The sequence below is a fragment of the Gavia stellata genome, chromosome 3, assembly GCF_030936135.1.
Source record: "Gavia stellata isolate bGavSte3 chromosome 3, bGavSte3.hap2, whole genome shotgun sequence".
Classification (NCBI taxonomy): domain Eukaryota; kingdom Metazoa; phylum Chordata; class Aves; order Gaviiformes; family Gaviidae; genus Gavia; species Gavia stellata.
The window spans coordinates 28650538-28666776 of record NC_082596.1 but is presented as its reverse complement, the minus strand read 5'-3'; the positions used below and the strand labels follow the sequence as shown (position 1 = coordinate 28666776).

At 40.3% G+C, this 16239-nt stretch overlaps 1 protein-coding gene across 1 annotated transcript; it reads left to right on the top strand.

Moving 5' to 3' along the window:
• Positions 1-2223: 2223 nt before the first annotated feature.
• On the top strand, positions 2224-16239 carry OSGIN2 (oxidative stress induced growth inhibitor family member 2). Its single transcript, XM_059815673.1, has 6 exons — positions 2224-2267; positions 5326-5480; positions 10190-10326; positions 12280-12471; positions 13109-13200; positions 15192-16239. The coding sequence occupies exons 1-6, from the start codon at positions 2224-2226 to the stop codon at positions 16237-16239; spliced, it is 1668 nt and encodes a 555-aa protein (XP_059671656.1).

The following is a 16239-nucleotide window of genomic DNA, read 5'->3' as shown; positions in this document are numbered from 1 at the left end:
TTAATGTGTTGATTTTGAAGTTGTTGTTAACTGACTCTACCATCAAATAGCTAGTGAAACCTGGGAAACATTTTCTTGGCCATAGCTAGTGTCCTTGAAGCATGAGGTCCTGCAGACCTGGAGCTTTGTACCTGGGAAGAGGCTGAGCCCTGACTATGAGCAAAATATTCTGTGAAAAAACTTAACATTGCCTTTCAGTTTCTGTTGTATTTTTCTGTAACTCATTTTGAAGGAAAACACGATTTTAATACAATGGTATGAATATTCAAGTAGGCTGGTCAACATATCTGGTCAACATACATGTACTTTCCTGAACTGAAGACAATGTTTTTGGGGATAGTCTCCATGTTAAATCTTTTTAGGCAATAAAAGAGCAAACTAAAAGCAGTTTCAGCTTGTTGGTTCTGGTCTAAAGACACATTACACCCAGTGTTGGGTATACTTGAAGAACAATGTGTTTAAGTTGTGTTTCATCTTTTCTAAATGGAGATTTTATTTCAATATTCTGTATTTCCTCGGTGGTACAACTCAGCTCATGTGTTGTTTTGCCTTAGGTTTTTATAGTGCACGTGTCTAACAAATATAAAACCATCCTTTCTAGTGGGAACCAGACTGATGCTATTAAACAGTAATTATTTGCTGACTACAGTCATGACAGTCTGTTGAACGAACAACCTAGAGGTAAACCGGACTGTCGGCTACCGCCAGCCACTTCAGACACAGTAACTCTACAGCCTTGTAGGGTCTTGGTATTGTTGATTTATGGAACAGATTAACATCAAGTTTGACTCAGTATGAAAGGCTATAATTGTTCAACAAATAAACAGTGATATTTTATTGGCATTTTCCCTTATTGCTTCTTAATAGAGAGAAAATCAGCGTAAGACATGGGTGTCTCAGATAGCAGGCTGACTACCATGAGCAGAGGCTGAGAGAGCAGGGACTGTTCAGCCTGTGGAAGAGAAGGGTTGGGGTAATCTGATCTGTGTGTATAAATACCTGATGGGAGAGAATGAAGTAGACAGAGCTAGGCTCTTTTCAGCGGTGCCCTGGGACAGGACAAGAGGCAACAGGCACAAACTGAAGTAAGTAATTTCCCCTTGAACATAAGAAAACAGGTTTTCATTGTGAGGGTGGCCAAACACCCAAGCGGGTTGCCCCAGGAGGTCGTGGAGGCTCCATCCTTGGAGATACTCAAAACCCAACTGGCCTTGTTTCTGGACAGCCTGCTGTAGGAGGCCTTGCTTGAGCAGGAGTTGGACCAGATGAGCTCCAGAGGTCCTGCCAACCCCAAGCTCTCTTTGACTAGGGAAAGACTAGGAAGGAAATGATTTCTCCCAACTAAGCAAACCTGCAAAATATTTATGATAAAACACAATTTAAAGTACCTAAAATAACATATATGAAGTAGTATTTCTAATACGTGGATATTAATCCAACAGTGCCTTGAAACACCTTGATCTAGCCGGATTTCTGATAGTTTCCTCATGTGCATTTCAGACGTGAAACCTGACGGCACAGCAGGAAACCCCGGGCCGGGTGGAAGGCTGGGCGACTACCCACTGCCGTTGGCACCGCAGCCTGGTGTCATTCACCTCAGGAACCGGAGCCCCCCGCCGCGCCGCGTCGCCGGGCGAGGCGAGGCGAGGCCGCAGGTGTGCCTCTGCCGGCGGCGGGAAGACGGCGCGGCCTGTGCGGAGAGGCCCCGCGTCGGAGGGGCCCTCGCCTTTCTCTGGGGGGCTTGTGCGCGGGGAGCCGCGGCAGGCTCGGGCGGCCCCTCCTGCTGCCGCCCTCCTCACCCCCGGCCCAAGGCGGTACCTCCCCGCCGCTGCTCCGCCTTGCCCGCACAACCTTCCCCCGCGCCGGTGCCAGGGGGAGGCGGCGCATCCCGCAGCCTCCTGAGGGGAGCGGGCGCGGCGCGGCGCTCCCCCCCGCCTCGGCGCACGGGAACGCGGCGGGGCTGGGAGGAGGAAGCAGCGCCTTTCCCTCCCCTCCCTCCTTACCCCGCCCGTCCCTCCCTCCCTCACGGCGCTGGCGGCGGCTCCTCCTCCCGCCTGTGACCGGCTGCCGCATGTGAGCGGGGAGGAGGGACGGCGCCGCGCGGGCCCCAGTGTGGTGGCGGCGGCGGCAGCAGCGACAGGAGGAGCGGGAGCCGCGGCGCGGTGTCCCCCCGCAGCCTCATCGCTGGGCCCCGCCGGCGCCCCGAGCCCGCCGGCGCCCCCCATGCCCGTGTGGTGCTGCCGATGCTCCTTGGCCGGTCACTTCAGGTGAGGCGGCGGGGGAGAGCGGACGGTGGGTCAGGGCGGCTGCCCGCCGCCCCCTCCCCGGCGCGGGAGCCGGACCGCCGGGGGAGTGGGGTGAGCGGGCTGGGGGGGAAGACGTGGACACCGGCGGGCGGGGAGCGCAGCAGCCGCCGCCGCCGCCGCCCCGGTGCTGCGGCCTCCGCGGGGCTGCTGCGTGTCGCCGGGCGGCCGCGGCGCTCCGCGGCCCCGCACGCCTCCTCTGCTGCGCCGCTCCCTCGGTGCGCCGGCGGGCAGAGGCGCTTGGCGGGTGAAGCGCGGGGCGGCGGTGAGGGGATGGAGGTGGCGCCCCGGGAAGGCGCGCTGTGACCTTGGGCAACGCTGAAGCGCAGCCTGGGCTGGGAGGAAATCGACGCCTGCTGCTGCTCGGTTTGATGCTGCACCGTCGAGGATCCCAGTCTTGGTGGGCATCGCTCTTCTCGGTTACTCGAAAAACCTCAGCAGTCTGACGGTGTTAAATTCGCTTCCCAAGTGTCAGCTTGAGACCAAATTTAAATTCCTTTTATATAACGAGTTTTCTGTTGACTGCCCACTACAGTCAGTTTACTTAATTTTTTGCTAAAAGTACGTAGGGAATTCTAGGATCCTGCAAAACTGCTACCTGAAAAAGGCACCTCTTATTTTAATAACTTACAGTAAATTAAGACAGTTATTGTGAAAAAATTACTTTTTTTTTTTTAAAGGAAGAAAAACGTTTAGGTATATGCTGTGTTTTTTCTCTTAATGGGTTTTTCACATCAAATAAAAACAAAAGTAATTGACTAAAAAGAAAAAAAAAACATTATTAACAGTTGTGGAATGTATGTGTTTGACAGAATGTCATTCTCGAGGTTATTTGGTATGACCAGCATAAGGTAAACTAAGCACTAGCTTTGGAACTGACTCATCTTTTTGCCCACTTGCACCTCTGCAGGACTAGAGCCATAGATATTTTTACCAAATCCCCACCACGGCAAAGGTGTCTACCATGAGTTTTTATCAATATAAAAACTTCTGGTACTCGATGGCTTTCAGTGCTGTTCAAAGGTTAGGAAGATGGTGGGGTTAATGGCCCCTCACTTAAGATCTTACTGAGTTCTGGTATGATGGTCTTGCAAAGGAAGTGTGTGCTCCTGACAACAGCCCTTCGTCTGCTTCATGTGCACAATAGCTGAGAAACTGCGCGTTGTATGCGGACATTTCTATGCAAAATTAGATTCTGCTCTATACCAATTGGGCAGTGTGTGATACACTATCTAAGCTGCACAGAAGCAACATTTTTATTGTTAAAGATTCTTTTGTAGCCTACAGCACTGTGCATATATCCCATAAAAGAGGTTTGAAAATGTTTCTTTTGTTTTTTATCTTCCATCTAGCACAGCAAGTATATTAAAACCCCACTAGAACATGCATGCTCTCTTTAAGGCTTTTACAAAGCATAGTGTAGTATTGCCTTAGTTAACTTTGAGCAAAGGCTGGAAAATAATATAGTCTGCCTGTGCCTATCTAAAAAAAGCAGTATGATAATTAGATATCCTCTCTCTGCCTTCTACTCGTCTTCATCTAACTCACGCTGTTTGTATGTTATGCATCTCCAAGATCACAAATAGCTAATGCGCAGCTGTAATCAAACAGCAAGCACGTAATTTGCAAACTTTTTTTGTTGTAGTGTGGGAAATACAGATATAAAGTACTTGCTTTCTGAAATAAATACAACCTTAGAATAGCTCCCTACCCTTTTTAACAAAGAAATAACCATCAGCTATATTACACTGTGCACCAGTGCTGTTATTACTGTACAGCACGGTCTCTAGTGTCACTTCAGACTTCCCCACTGAGGAAAGGCTTTCGAAATACGTAGCAGAACCTCCAGTGTTGTGGGAGCTGAGGCGGCGCGTAACGTACGTGGCTTCTTGAAGGCCGTGGGAATGGGATCAGTGTCTTACACTTTTGGTCTCATGTAGAAAATAATTCCTGAAATACTAGAATAGCTTTAAGATATGCAGATTCTTAGGAAATAAAAAAGAGTACTTTTATTTATTAAGCTAATTTTTAAAACTGTGTTTTTAAAGAGAAAAATGTTTATTTTTAATTAAGAAGTTGTTAAGTCTTTATTTTGAAGACTTAATAAAATAACTGCCAATAAGAGACTATTTTTAATTTGCCCCTGCCTTTCTAGCTAAACAGATAGCGCGTGCTTCTTCAATGGCCGGGAAAGGCTTCAGAAAGGGTTCCTAAATAATTAAGCAGCAAACAATATAAAACAAGTCTTCGTAGTCTAGAAGTACATCTAGACCCTGAAGAGTTATGAGAGGAACCTAAGTGGATGTTGCAGAGAAAGAACTGAGAAATCTAGGAAAATGACTAGGGGTGAAAGCATTCTGCTGCACAGTAGCTGACCTGTCTGCATGCAATATAAAAAGTTCTCTTCTAACAGGGGTAGAAAGGACTGTGTCTAGGGCTTACAGGGATCACACTTTTCTCCATCTTCACACCACTGCCAGTTTTAACCAGCCTTACTTCTACCTGAACAGAAATCTGTTGAGGCAAGGTCCTCTGTGCTGCTCAGTAGGTGGAAAGGGATGCGAACGGCTGCTGTTGTATCTTAGCTGCTCCTTCAGCCTTTGGCTGGCCTTAATGTTGTTAATTGGCTAGGCAGTGTGTATCTCTCCTCTTTTGATAAGGATAATGAGGAATGAGTTCTGCTGTGTGAGGGATCAAAATAATGCTTGTTGGTTATACTTTGGCTTTGTATAAATTGAAATTAGAAATCTGCATCTCTGCAGAGCCATCTGTGCCTTTTTGTTATTGTTCTGTAGACTTCCTAGGAGAAAGTGGACTTTTTTAAAAATCTTATATTGGAAAAGCTGTGTTGAAGAGTAAAATTTTGTAGAATGGATGAAGCATATCTGTTTTGGTCTCGGTTTTGCCAATTCCATAGCTCTTAAAGTAAAGCATAAAAAGCAACTTTGTTCTTTAAGAGGCTGTTCGGATGACAATTCAACTGTTTCATTTTAGTTTTCTCCCATCTATCCATCTTAATTAGAAGTTACAGTGGCCCTGAAGCCGAAGGACAGCTTTTGAATTCCTTCGTCCAGTATTTTGGTGACAGCCTTGGGAGGAAGATTAAAAGAATGCCTTTAATTGAAGAAACTGTTCTGCCTGGGGACTCCCTCCTTACTCTGCCTGTAGTAATAATAGGTGAGTTCTTTCACTATTGTAAGATTCTCTGTCACTGCCATTGCCTTTATAGACTGGCTGCATCAAGTCACTTATCATTAAATAACTAATGGTTAGCATCCTTACAGAGATGTTTATTAGAGTAATACAGTTTTATGATTAAGAACAGTATCATAAAATTATGTTAAAAGACTTGCTATCGGAGTATATTTGAATTCAAATGGTGGTTTGACAAAATGCGCTGCATTATTTGGCAGCAGATACGTGAATCTTAAGGGAAGAACTGTTTTGATTCTAACGTTGATCACATAGAGTTTAATGTGATATGTCTACTTCAGGTTGCATGGAGGTTATTGGTGGTGCGCTGGTAGAAATTTGTGGGGTCAGATGGGACAGTGAAAAGCATAATGTAAAATCTGCGCTGTATGTTCGTTAGATGCTAACCTCTCTCATTAATTGCCTTTTTCTTTGTTGCATCCATCACTAATATCTGAATATCGCCCCATCTTTTCCAAAATTATTCCAAGTCAATTCAACCAGTTTAAAACAATATATTGTAGTCTTGACTAAATAGTTAAAGGCTTGTACTTGTAAAATCTTGCTGAATGACAGGGCAGCAGCGGGAGCAGGCTCCTTAGGTATATATCTTAATTGAGAGTGCCAGGGTGATTTGTATTGGGCCAGGGTTTTTCAGCAACAGGTGGTCACCGGCTCCTTACCGCCATGACTTGATGAGGGGATAAGTAAAAGATCTGGAGTAAAGGAGGTTTTCATTAATCTAGTCCAAAGCTGTTGGGACTACAGCAAACCAACAGCTTTAATTGTACCTGCAAACAAGGAGAGATTCCAGAGAATGGTGTTTCAGCATAATGTGCCCACAGTAAATCTCCACAACTTTGAAAGATTGGTGTTTGTACAGTGCCTCTTCTGAAAGCTCTCTTTGTGATAGCTTAAAATAATGCTCGTGTAATACACTTACGTGGATGTGACAGACATGAATCACTTGCTGAGTTCTGTATCATAGTTGAAGAGCAACGGTTTTCTGGCATTTTGCCAACCTTAGTATAGGTTTGCCATATGGTTAATGACTCAGTTTTCACTGTTTAGTTTTGCGTATATGCATTATGCAAATACCTGTGCTCAATACTTATTTTGTCTAGAACACCTTTCTATGTGCTGACACCAAACACAGCTGCCTTGACTCTTTCTCCTTGGAAAAACAAATAAGTTGCCCAAATGCTTTTTCATAGATACATTTGGGACACTTCACAAGCTGACAGTCTCCATTGGCAGCCTATTATCACTAATTCAGTGGCTGTTTGAAGAGCCTTAGAAGGGATCTAAAATGATTTAATAATGTAGTGGAAGAATACAGAAATAGTTATCATCCCCCCATATACGCATGCACACACACTGTCTACTGGTTTAATCTTCTCTGTGTGATTTCTGTATAGCTGGAGTTAAACATTCTTTTAGCTTCCTAGTGCCATCTTCTTCTCATTGCACTATTTTATTAATCAGAAAGAAAAAGGTGGCACATGTGTAAGCAGTTAACTTAATGATGAAACAATAACATATATTGCCCTTTCTTTAACTTGCCCATCCCCTTTTTCCCTTGCATGGTGCCCAGTTTAAGGTTTTATTCTAATCTTGTGCTGCATATGGCATTGCAGTTCTGCATAGAGTACTGAGCTACTGTGGTATTATTAAGTAACTTCTGTGCTGTACCTGTCTTCTTCGAGAATTTGGGAAGAAACAGATACATTCCATTTGAATGAGTTGGGATTGAAGAATCTCATGCTGGAGCTCTAAGTCTAGAGGATGTTCTGTGTTTCATCTTCTGCACTAGTTTTGATCATTACTGTGTAAACACAATGTTTTAAATTTTCATCCAAATAACAAGGCTGTTATGATGTTTGAAAATGATTATTTGCTTTGAATTTAGACACACAATGTAAAGATGATTGTACTGTAGTTTACTGTTGATCAGGAGAGGCTTTTGCCACTATTCAATCAAAATATTAACTGCTGCTTAAATGAACAGGGCCATGGGGTTTTGGGATATATTGATTGTACATCTAAAGTTTGTATAACAGTAGTATGTGTCTCAGTTGCAATCAGAGCTGTAATTGGAGGCATTGTATGTAAATCAAGAGCAAACTCCTCAGGTATAAATTTCTCATTTCAAAAAGATTTTTTTTTTCCCAAGTCTAATTGCAGACCTTGCAGCTGAACCTTAATCTTGTGTGTTTTTAAGAGCATATCCACGAGGGAATTTCTTTCCCTTGGACTCAGTCTGCTCAAAGAATAGGAACTGGGTTCAGCTCTCCGGATGCTCCCGGGGGAGGGGCTGGGGAGCTCAGTGACAGAAATTCACCTTAACATAATCCCGTCCTCAGTAATTTCCTTGGCCCTTGCCAGCCTTTGTTTTGGCAACTTTTGTTATCCATTTGGTTCTTTTTAGTCTTACCCAGTAGGAATAATCTTTAGTGTGGCACCCTTGGATATGGTACACATTTTTCTCTTTCTGTCATGGACTAGCTGCCTTTACACCCCAGTAGGACAAAAAATATCTAGCTATGCACTTCTAAAAAGAAACAATTTTTTTTTTTACTATGCACGAGGTAGATACAATTCTAAAAATAGTTAAGAATTTACTCAGTCATGGTAATGCTTGTGAACTATAGGTATAATGAAAGTGTTTTAACAACTTCATACGATTTTGTTACGGGTGGTTTCAATGTATTGCTAAGGTGCTCTCACATCCATCTCCAGCATGGCCAGTGGGTGACTGGAAGGGCTTGCATCTGGCTTAAGCTTTAAATTAACTCCTGGACTGAAGTGCACCCGGCTATCTCATGCTGGTCTGTTTGTGGGAGGGTAGAACAGTGTGAGAGTAAGGAAGAGCATTTTTGCTGTCTGAAAGACTCTTTATGGTCTTTCTTGTAAGTGGAAAAATAAGAATGGAAGTGGTTTGGGAAATAATATAGGCAGGATCACCGATATATAAACCTTTTGTTACAGACTTTTGATTTAACTGTCTTGGAGATCCCAGTGATGGAAATCCATGGCTTTCCTAGACAGTCTTTTTCCAGTGCTGTGTGGTCCTTACAGTAGACACTCTAATGCCTTTATTTTTGCCTCTGTATTCTGGTGCAAAACCCAGATTGTTTGGTAAAAGCCTTTAAGGGACTCATTGTGCAGTATTACATACTTGTTCAGGTTCTAGTCTTTTGGAGAAAACGTGCTGGTTGAAGATGTTTTACAACTTAGAAGTCTCAGCCTTTGAAGGGCTCATCTGTAGTGAGCCTACAGGATTTTCTTGTAGCCCATGGCTGTGATTGGTCTACTCACTCAGCATTGTAATGAAGTATGGGATATAATGCTACTGGGGACCAGAGTGATGAGTGTAGCCTGGTGGAGGAGCTAAAACAAGAGATTTGATGTATGAAGAGACTGGGAATGAGCAGGGTCTGAGCAAACTGATGGGGGATTTAGGGACTGGGAAGTCGGAAAAAGGAGAAGACAGAAGCATTGGAGAAGTGGGACTGGAAACAGGTGATAGAAATACTATGTGCAAAGTTGATGGGGAACAGGAAACGACGAGTGAACTTTTGAGATCGAGTTGAAATTGTAGGAAGAGCTAACATCCTAACAATGAGTGCTATATAAAAACATAAATGAATTAGTAACTTTATCTTTAGCCCAGAATTTGAATAGTGTGTGGTAAATACCACATGTGGCACTCTAGATGGAAAACAAAGACAAAATACATTAGGAGAACACTGTGCTCTTCATTCAGTTAATGACATGGTTAAATTCTGTATCATAGGACATACTTTTCTGACTTCAGCTTTCCCTAGCTTGCAATATCTGACTTTGCAACATGAGCACTACTGCTGTATTTGCATGTTATAAATATGGTCCCCTACTTTGTTTAATCCTAGTCAAACAAATAGAAATAATTACCTTACGGTAATGTTTTGGTCCCATCCGTTTCGCCCCTTTAATAACAAGTTGAAAATAAGTTAGTCTATTAAAATTGCAATAATGCACATAAATGAGTTATAAAATGTTACAAAAAGCATATAGAAGGATGTTTGAATGGATACTATTGCTGAATGATGAATGTTGTCTTACATGAGGTTCTTGTACTTTACAGCTTACCTACTGTATCTGTCTTCACTCAGCTTTTACATTGCTGTTGTGTTGTGTCTGTAGCTTCTCATCTAACTTGCACAGTCTTAGCTTTCTGCTTGTCTCTTTCTTCCTTTTTATTTTACGACCAGATCTGAAGAGCATATACTCTAGGTTGTCTTTCTGTTTTGTGTTTTACAGCACCCAGTGTAAGTGGGAACACAAAGTTGTAAGATGGCAATAATATTTAGATATCACTGTAATTGACAGGCAGACTAGATCTTCTCCATCAGATCATTTTCACACAAGAATAGTGAATTTGACATACTCAATTATGAAATTCCTTTATATGCATTTTATTTCATGCTGTAAACAGTCATTCATTTCTTGTTACCTGAAAAACACTTTGCTCAGTTTACTTGCAGGAAGTTCCTGTGGTAGGCTTTATTTTACTGTGAAGTTTATAAGCTGCTTTGAATCAGGACAGTATCACATTATACTACTTCAGTATGATTTTGTTGCTGCTTATTTAGGGACTTACAAACTTTAGGTTTTGACATTTTTACTAAAGCAGTAACTTCTTTCTTTGATAGGAAATGGGCCCTCAGGAATTTGTCTTTCTTACCTGCTCTCTGGATACAGGCCATATTTATCGCCTGAAGCTATACACCCGAACCCCGTTCTACATACGAAATTAGAAGAAGCTCGACATCTTTCCATTGTTGATCAAGTAAGTTTTGGTTGCCATCTTGTCTAGCTTTTTTCCTACTGCAAGCTGGATTATGAAACAGTAGGCTTTCTTTAATGATCCTGTTTAAAATGCTTTTGCAACTTACATAAGTAGTGCCATAGACAAAAAAAGAGTTAATATTCTCACCCCACAAAGAATTAGACCACAGTAAAGCTCAGTAACTGTGTGGCCTCAAACAACCAGCTTTATCTCTTGGCCTCTGTTTTTCCTACCTGTAAATTAAAGAGCAGTACATACATACCTTTCGGTGGCTTGTAACAAATTATATATAGGGCACTTCAGATGAAAAGCAGTGCATTTTAAGAACTGCTTATCCAAAACAATTATGCAGATCGCATTGTGAACAACCAGCCCGCTTACCTAATCATATTTCTAATGTATTAATAATTTTTTGTTACTCTGTTTATTTAAATAGAATTAGCTCATAACCATTAGATCCAATCCTGGGACGTGTGGTGGTTTTTGTGATGTTTTTTAGTTTTACAGTTTGCCCTTTGTTGTGTTCTTACTACTTGCCAAAAGTGTCTAAAGCATCACTTGGTCAGGGAGTAGCTGATGCAGGAATTCCAGCTTTCATGTCCTAGGATGTTTGGGTACTATCGTAAAAGAACACATGCTACTAACATACTTCAAGTACACATACTTCAGGTTAAAATCTTCCTAAATACCACAATTCTCATTAAGACTTCATTTTTTAGTAACATTAGGGATGTATATCCTCTATAAACACGGCCTGTTTTTCTTTTCTGAACAGTATGCATCCTTCAGTGTTTGTGTTGCACCCACAATTGCTTTTGTGCTGTATTTGTTATCCTTATATAAATCCAATTTTTCTGTCTCATTTGATTAGTTAAATCTTCTCCATTATTTTTCTCTTCACTTGTCCATTTGTTTGCCACGTTATCATTGTTTTCACTGAACTATACTCCTGATGGATTACTTACAATACTATCACTAACTGTATTGCCTGTGTGACTAATTTATTTGAAATACAAACATGCATATGTGTTTGTAGTGCAAAGTAGGGTTGTTTGGGGTTTTTTTGTTTGTTTGTTTTAGTTCTGTGCTCTTTGCATGTAATGTTGACCTCAAGACTCAAGGTTTATTTTTTTTGCAGGAGAGTAAGTTGCCTAAGCTTTTGGCTACAGATGTTTCATGTACTACATCCTCCCCCGACCCCCTGAGGTTTTCCCAATTTAGGAAGCTAAACCGTCCTGTCTTGGTCAGCAAAAATTTGACCTTGTGGCCAATTCTTTCTTCGGATCTCTATTCTGTCTTCAAAGATTTGCCATTGCATCGCAAAGTTTTTAGAATACAGCTGGTTAATAGATGCTGAAATGTGAACATTTTTAAAAGTTCTCGACATTAACATTGTAAAATTAAGCTAGTTTTAATTCATTTTTAAAAATAATACTTATAATACCTCCATTATTTCAAAACGTAATAAGGTTAGTGTTGGAACTATGTAAGAGCTGTCAAAGGAGCTTTTTTACTTAATTTTTAAAACTTTATGTTTTTAGATTCCAATTTTGCTTTATCAAAATGTGGCTCCTAGACATATTAGCAATTCTTCGTTAAAAGCAGTCCGCTATCTATAAACATAAATGTTACTAAGTTGCTCTGATCTCTGAATATTTGTCCCTATATTTCTTTTTCTACAATGAATTTCAAATACTGCCCCGGTATTACTGTGTTATTAACATGCAATTTTTAAATGAGTGAAAAGTATTATTCAGAGTTACAGAAGAACTGAATCATGGCAGTTACTTCTGAAAAGTGTTGTGATTGAATCTCTACATTAAATATGTACCTCTACTTAAATGCAACTTGAACTAATTGTCTTTTCTTTTGAAATTCAACTTCTCTATATCAGAACAGCATGATGAACAGTAAAAGCTGCATGAACAAATCAAACTTTCTTTCATACTTTAGGATCTGGAGTACCTGTCTGAAGGCCTCGAAGGACGCTCTTCAAACCCCGTTGCAGTGCTTTTTGATACACTGCTTCATCCTGATGCTGACTTTGGGTATGACTACCCACCGGTTTTGCACTGGAAGCTAGAACAACATAATTATATTCCCCATATAGTGCTTGGTAAAGGACCCCCTGGTGGGGCTTGGCATGTGAGTAAAAATTTCGTATCACTGCTGGGGTAACTTGATAATTTTGTGGTTTGGGGGTTTTCTTACTATCTAAGGTTAGTTTAGATAGTAATGGCAATTGCAGTTTCAACTGGTCAGGTACCAAAGCCTAAATACAGTAGAGAGATGTGAAAGGAAGGAAAAAGTTGTCCTTAATTTGGGGATTTGTGACCATGGCTGCTGTCTTATGTGGTTTTTTATTAGGTTTAATTTAATGAATTATAATGAAGAATATTTTCTATTACTTTTTTCTCCTGTCTTTGCATTGTTTCCAGGTGCTGTTCATACAAAATCTTAAATCTTAGTGTTCATATCCTGTTGGTTTCAGACTTTTTTTCTTCTTGTTTTGTATTTAAAATAACTTGCTTTTAGTTTCCCTTTCACTTGTTCTCTCTTCACCTTCTGCTTTATTAGATCATGTAGTTGCTCCTTAAAATAGTACCTAACTGTAACATGAAAAGCAGTTCATCAGCACTTCATGTAATGTCCTGATATTATGTTATGTTCTGGTATTTTATTGCTCTAAATGAGTACAATGAGAAGAACTTCACAATGTTTTACATAAATGTATCCATTTGAAATGTATCTGGTCATGCATCTTGGTTTTTTTTCTCCATAGTCCATGGAAGGCTCTATGCTAACAATCAGTTTTGGAGACTGGATGGAATTACCTGGCCTCACCTTTAAGGAGTGGGCAGCTAGCAAACGCAGGTAAAGTTATTGCATAATGTATTTGGGAAATGTAGTTGCTGTAAGAATCCAGGTAACATTATTTTAAGAACTGGAAAACATTCAAAGTTCATTGTTCACAAGACGGCTCCTTGTTTTCTTTATTAAAGTGCCTGATGGCACTGGAAATTATTTTGCTGTGTGTACTCTGATGGAAAAGAATGGATGGAGTAATTGCTTTGAGTGTATCGAAAGCATACATACAAGCAGTGGTGTGTTTTAGCAGTATTTCACAAAGAAGCGCTGTTACTATAAGCAGTTTTGATCAGATTTGAAGGAAGATTGAGGGAAGTATTTAAAATCTGCGGAAGTATTGGAAGTTCCTCTTTCAGCATGGGTGCAACTTAAGTTGCTGTGCACAGTAGCTTTCTTGTAAATCAGGAAGTTATATATTTCAGTATTTGTTTTTACAGGCAAAACTGCAGCATCTGAAATGTTGCTATCTATGAATTTTAATTTTAAGAGCATAATTCAGTATTTCCCTATGTTATTTTCTAGTAGTAAGTTTCCTGGAAAAATTTTAGAGAAGAAAAATTACTGTCTTGTACAAGCTCACTGTTTTTACTTCATTATACAACGAGTTCACAAAGGTCTGTGTCAGCAGATGAACCTAGGAATGCTCTACATAAGCTTTTTCTAAAACTTTAATTTTCCTGACTTTGTTTTAGCAAAATTAAAGGAAGTTGTTGTTCTACCACATATGGCAAAAGAAGAAGTAGAATTACTTGGGCATATGTCTTTAAGGACAGACGGTTACTCGTTTCAAAACAGCACTTACAGTGAAGAAACTGTACCTTTGTTATTTAATCGCTTTCTTAGATAACCACAGTAATCTTACCTCCTTATTAACTGAAATCCCATAAGCTGCTTATTATCTGAAGCTAATTTGTTTATATTACAGTTTTCAACAATACTAAAAACAGAAATGCTGACATGTTATACTACAATTAAACAAACATATTTAAAAGTATTTATGATAATGAAGACTTGTAGTCATGTAAAATAGTTTCCTAAGTTTCCTTGTAAGAGGTGTCACACTGTTGCATTATCCTCATCAATAAATATCTCATCAGTATTTTCAGAGTAGTAACCTGAACATTTAAAAGTACATATGCTATTATCTTGTTAATCTATGAGAATGAGTCGCCCAATTTCTTGTAAATATGCTTTTAAGCAGTGTCAATCCTGAAGTTCACTACTGTTTCTTTTGCCTTCTTCCTAGAGCTTGCTTCTAAAAAAGCAGTAAAATTCATGCACCTGTTCAAAATAATTACATTTTCAGCTTATGTTTTTTATAAAGGAGAATGCAATAAACATGAAAAAAGCATAGATGTAATATCAGGATTGCAGTGCAAAAATGTTTTTTATTGGACAATTGGACATCATGATCCTATTTACATAGTTGGATTAAAGTTCTGTGTCATACTTGCTTTGTTCATTCCTGTGATATGGAACTACTTAATTTGATACTTACTGAACTTACCTGTACCCAAGGGAGACATCTTTTGCAAAGTATAATGAAGAATACGACTCAAGTAATATATCGAACCTAGAGTCTCAAAATAAGCACTTAACAATCACTATGATATTTAATTATACCTAAGTAAGTGTATTCTTACTGAGTACAAGTTTAGCCAGTATTGTATTGTTGACAGTTGTGATGCTAAACTGGCTTTGTAAAACACTTCCATACAGACCTACTGTGATACTGCAGAGTTTTGTTATGCTTGATTTGTTAATCACCGTAGCACTTTACACTGTAAAGATTTACAACTATTAAAAAAAAAAGCTAGCTTGTCTTGTATATCAGAAATCAAGAGAACAAATAAAACAAATTGAGTGCATTTAAAGTGTCAGTTACACCGAGCAGATTCAATCCTCTTAAATTTGACTGTCATGTGGTATGTCATACATGATATTCACATTACCGATAAGGTCTAAATACTAACTGGAATCATTCAATTTTGTTTCAGAAATATAAAGAGTGATCGAGTAATGCCAGAGGAAATAGCTTGTTATTATAAACACTATGTTAAAGTCATGGGCCTCCAAAAGAATTTCAGAGACAATGTTTATATAACATCAGTATCCAGGCTTTACCGAGGAAAGGACGATGAAGATAGAAGTCGACTAAATGAAAATATTTCAACACAGCATTTGGAAATGGAAGATGGACAGAAATCATTGATTAAGAGAAACTGGGAAGTCAGAGGTTATCACCGAGCAACGGATGGTTCTCATGTGCCCTTCTGCCTCTTCGCTGAGAATGTGGCTCTTGCCACAGGAACCTTTGATTCTCCTGGACGACTACAAGTTGAAGGAGAAGACTTTCCTTTCGTGCTTCATTCCATGTCTGACTTCGGAGCTGCTATCAGCAAAGGAAAGTTACGTGGGAAGGCAGACCCTGTGTTAATTGTGGGTGCTGGACTTACAGCAGCTGATGCAGTACTGTGTGCCTACAACAACAACATCCCAGTAATCCATGTGTTTCGTAGAAGAGTTACCGATACAAGTCTAATTTTCAAACAGTTACCTAAAAAGCTTTACCCTGAATACCATAAGGTCTATCATATGATGTGTACTCAGTCTCATACTGTGGACTCTAATCTACATTCTGCTTACACTAGTTTCCCTGAACACAATGTACTTTCCTTCAAGCCTGAAATGAAGTGTGTTCTTCAGAGTGCCTCTGGACTGAAGAAAATTTTGAAGTTTTCTGTAGCCTTAGTTCTGATAGGTTCTCACCCAAATCTGTTCTTTCTAAAGGACCAAGGACATAGCATAGGTCATCACTCTAATCAGCCCATCACATGCAAGGGGAATCCTATAGAGATTGATCCATACACTTACGAATGCACTAAAGAAGCTAACCTCTTTGCTTTAGGTCCTCTGGTGGGAGACAACTTTGTACGGTTTTTAAAAGGAGGTGCATTGGGCATTGCACGATGCTTGGCAATAAGACAAAAGAAGAAACATGAATTGATTGAAAGTGGAGATGGAGGAGGTGATGGGGTACCATAA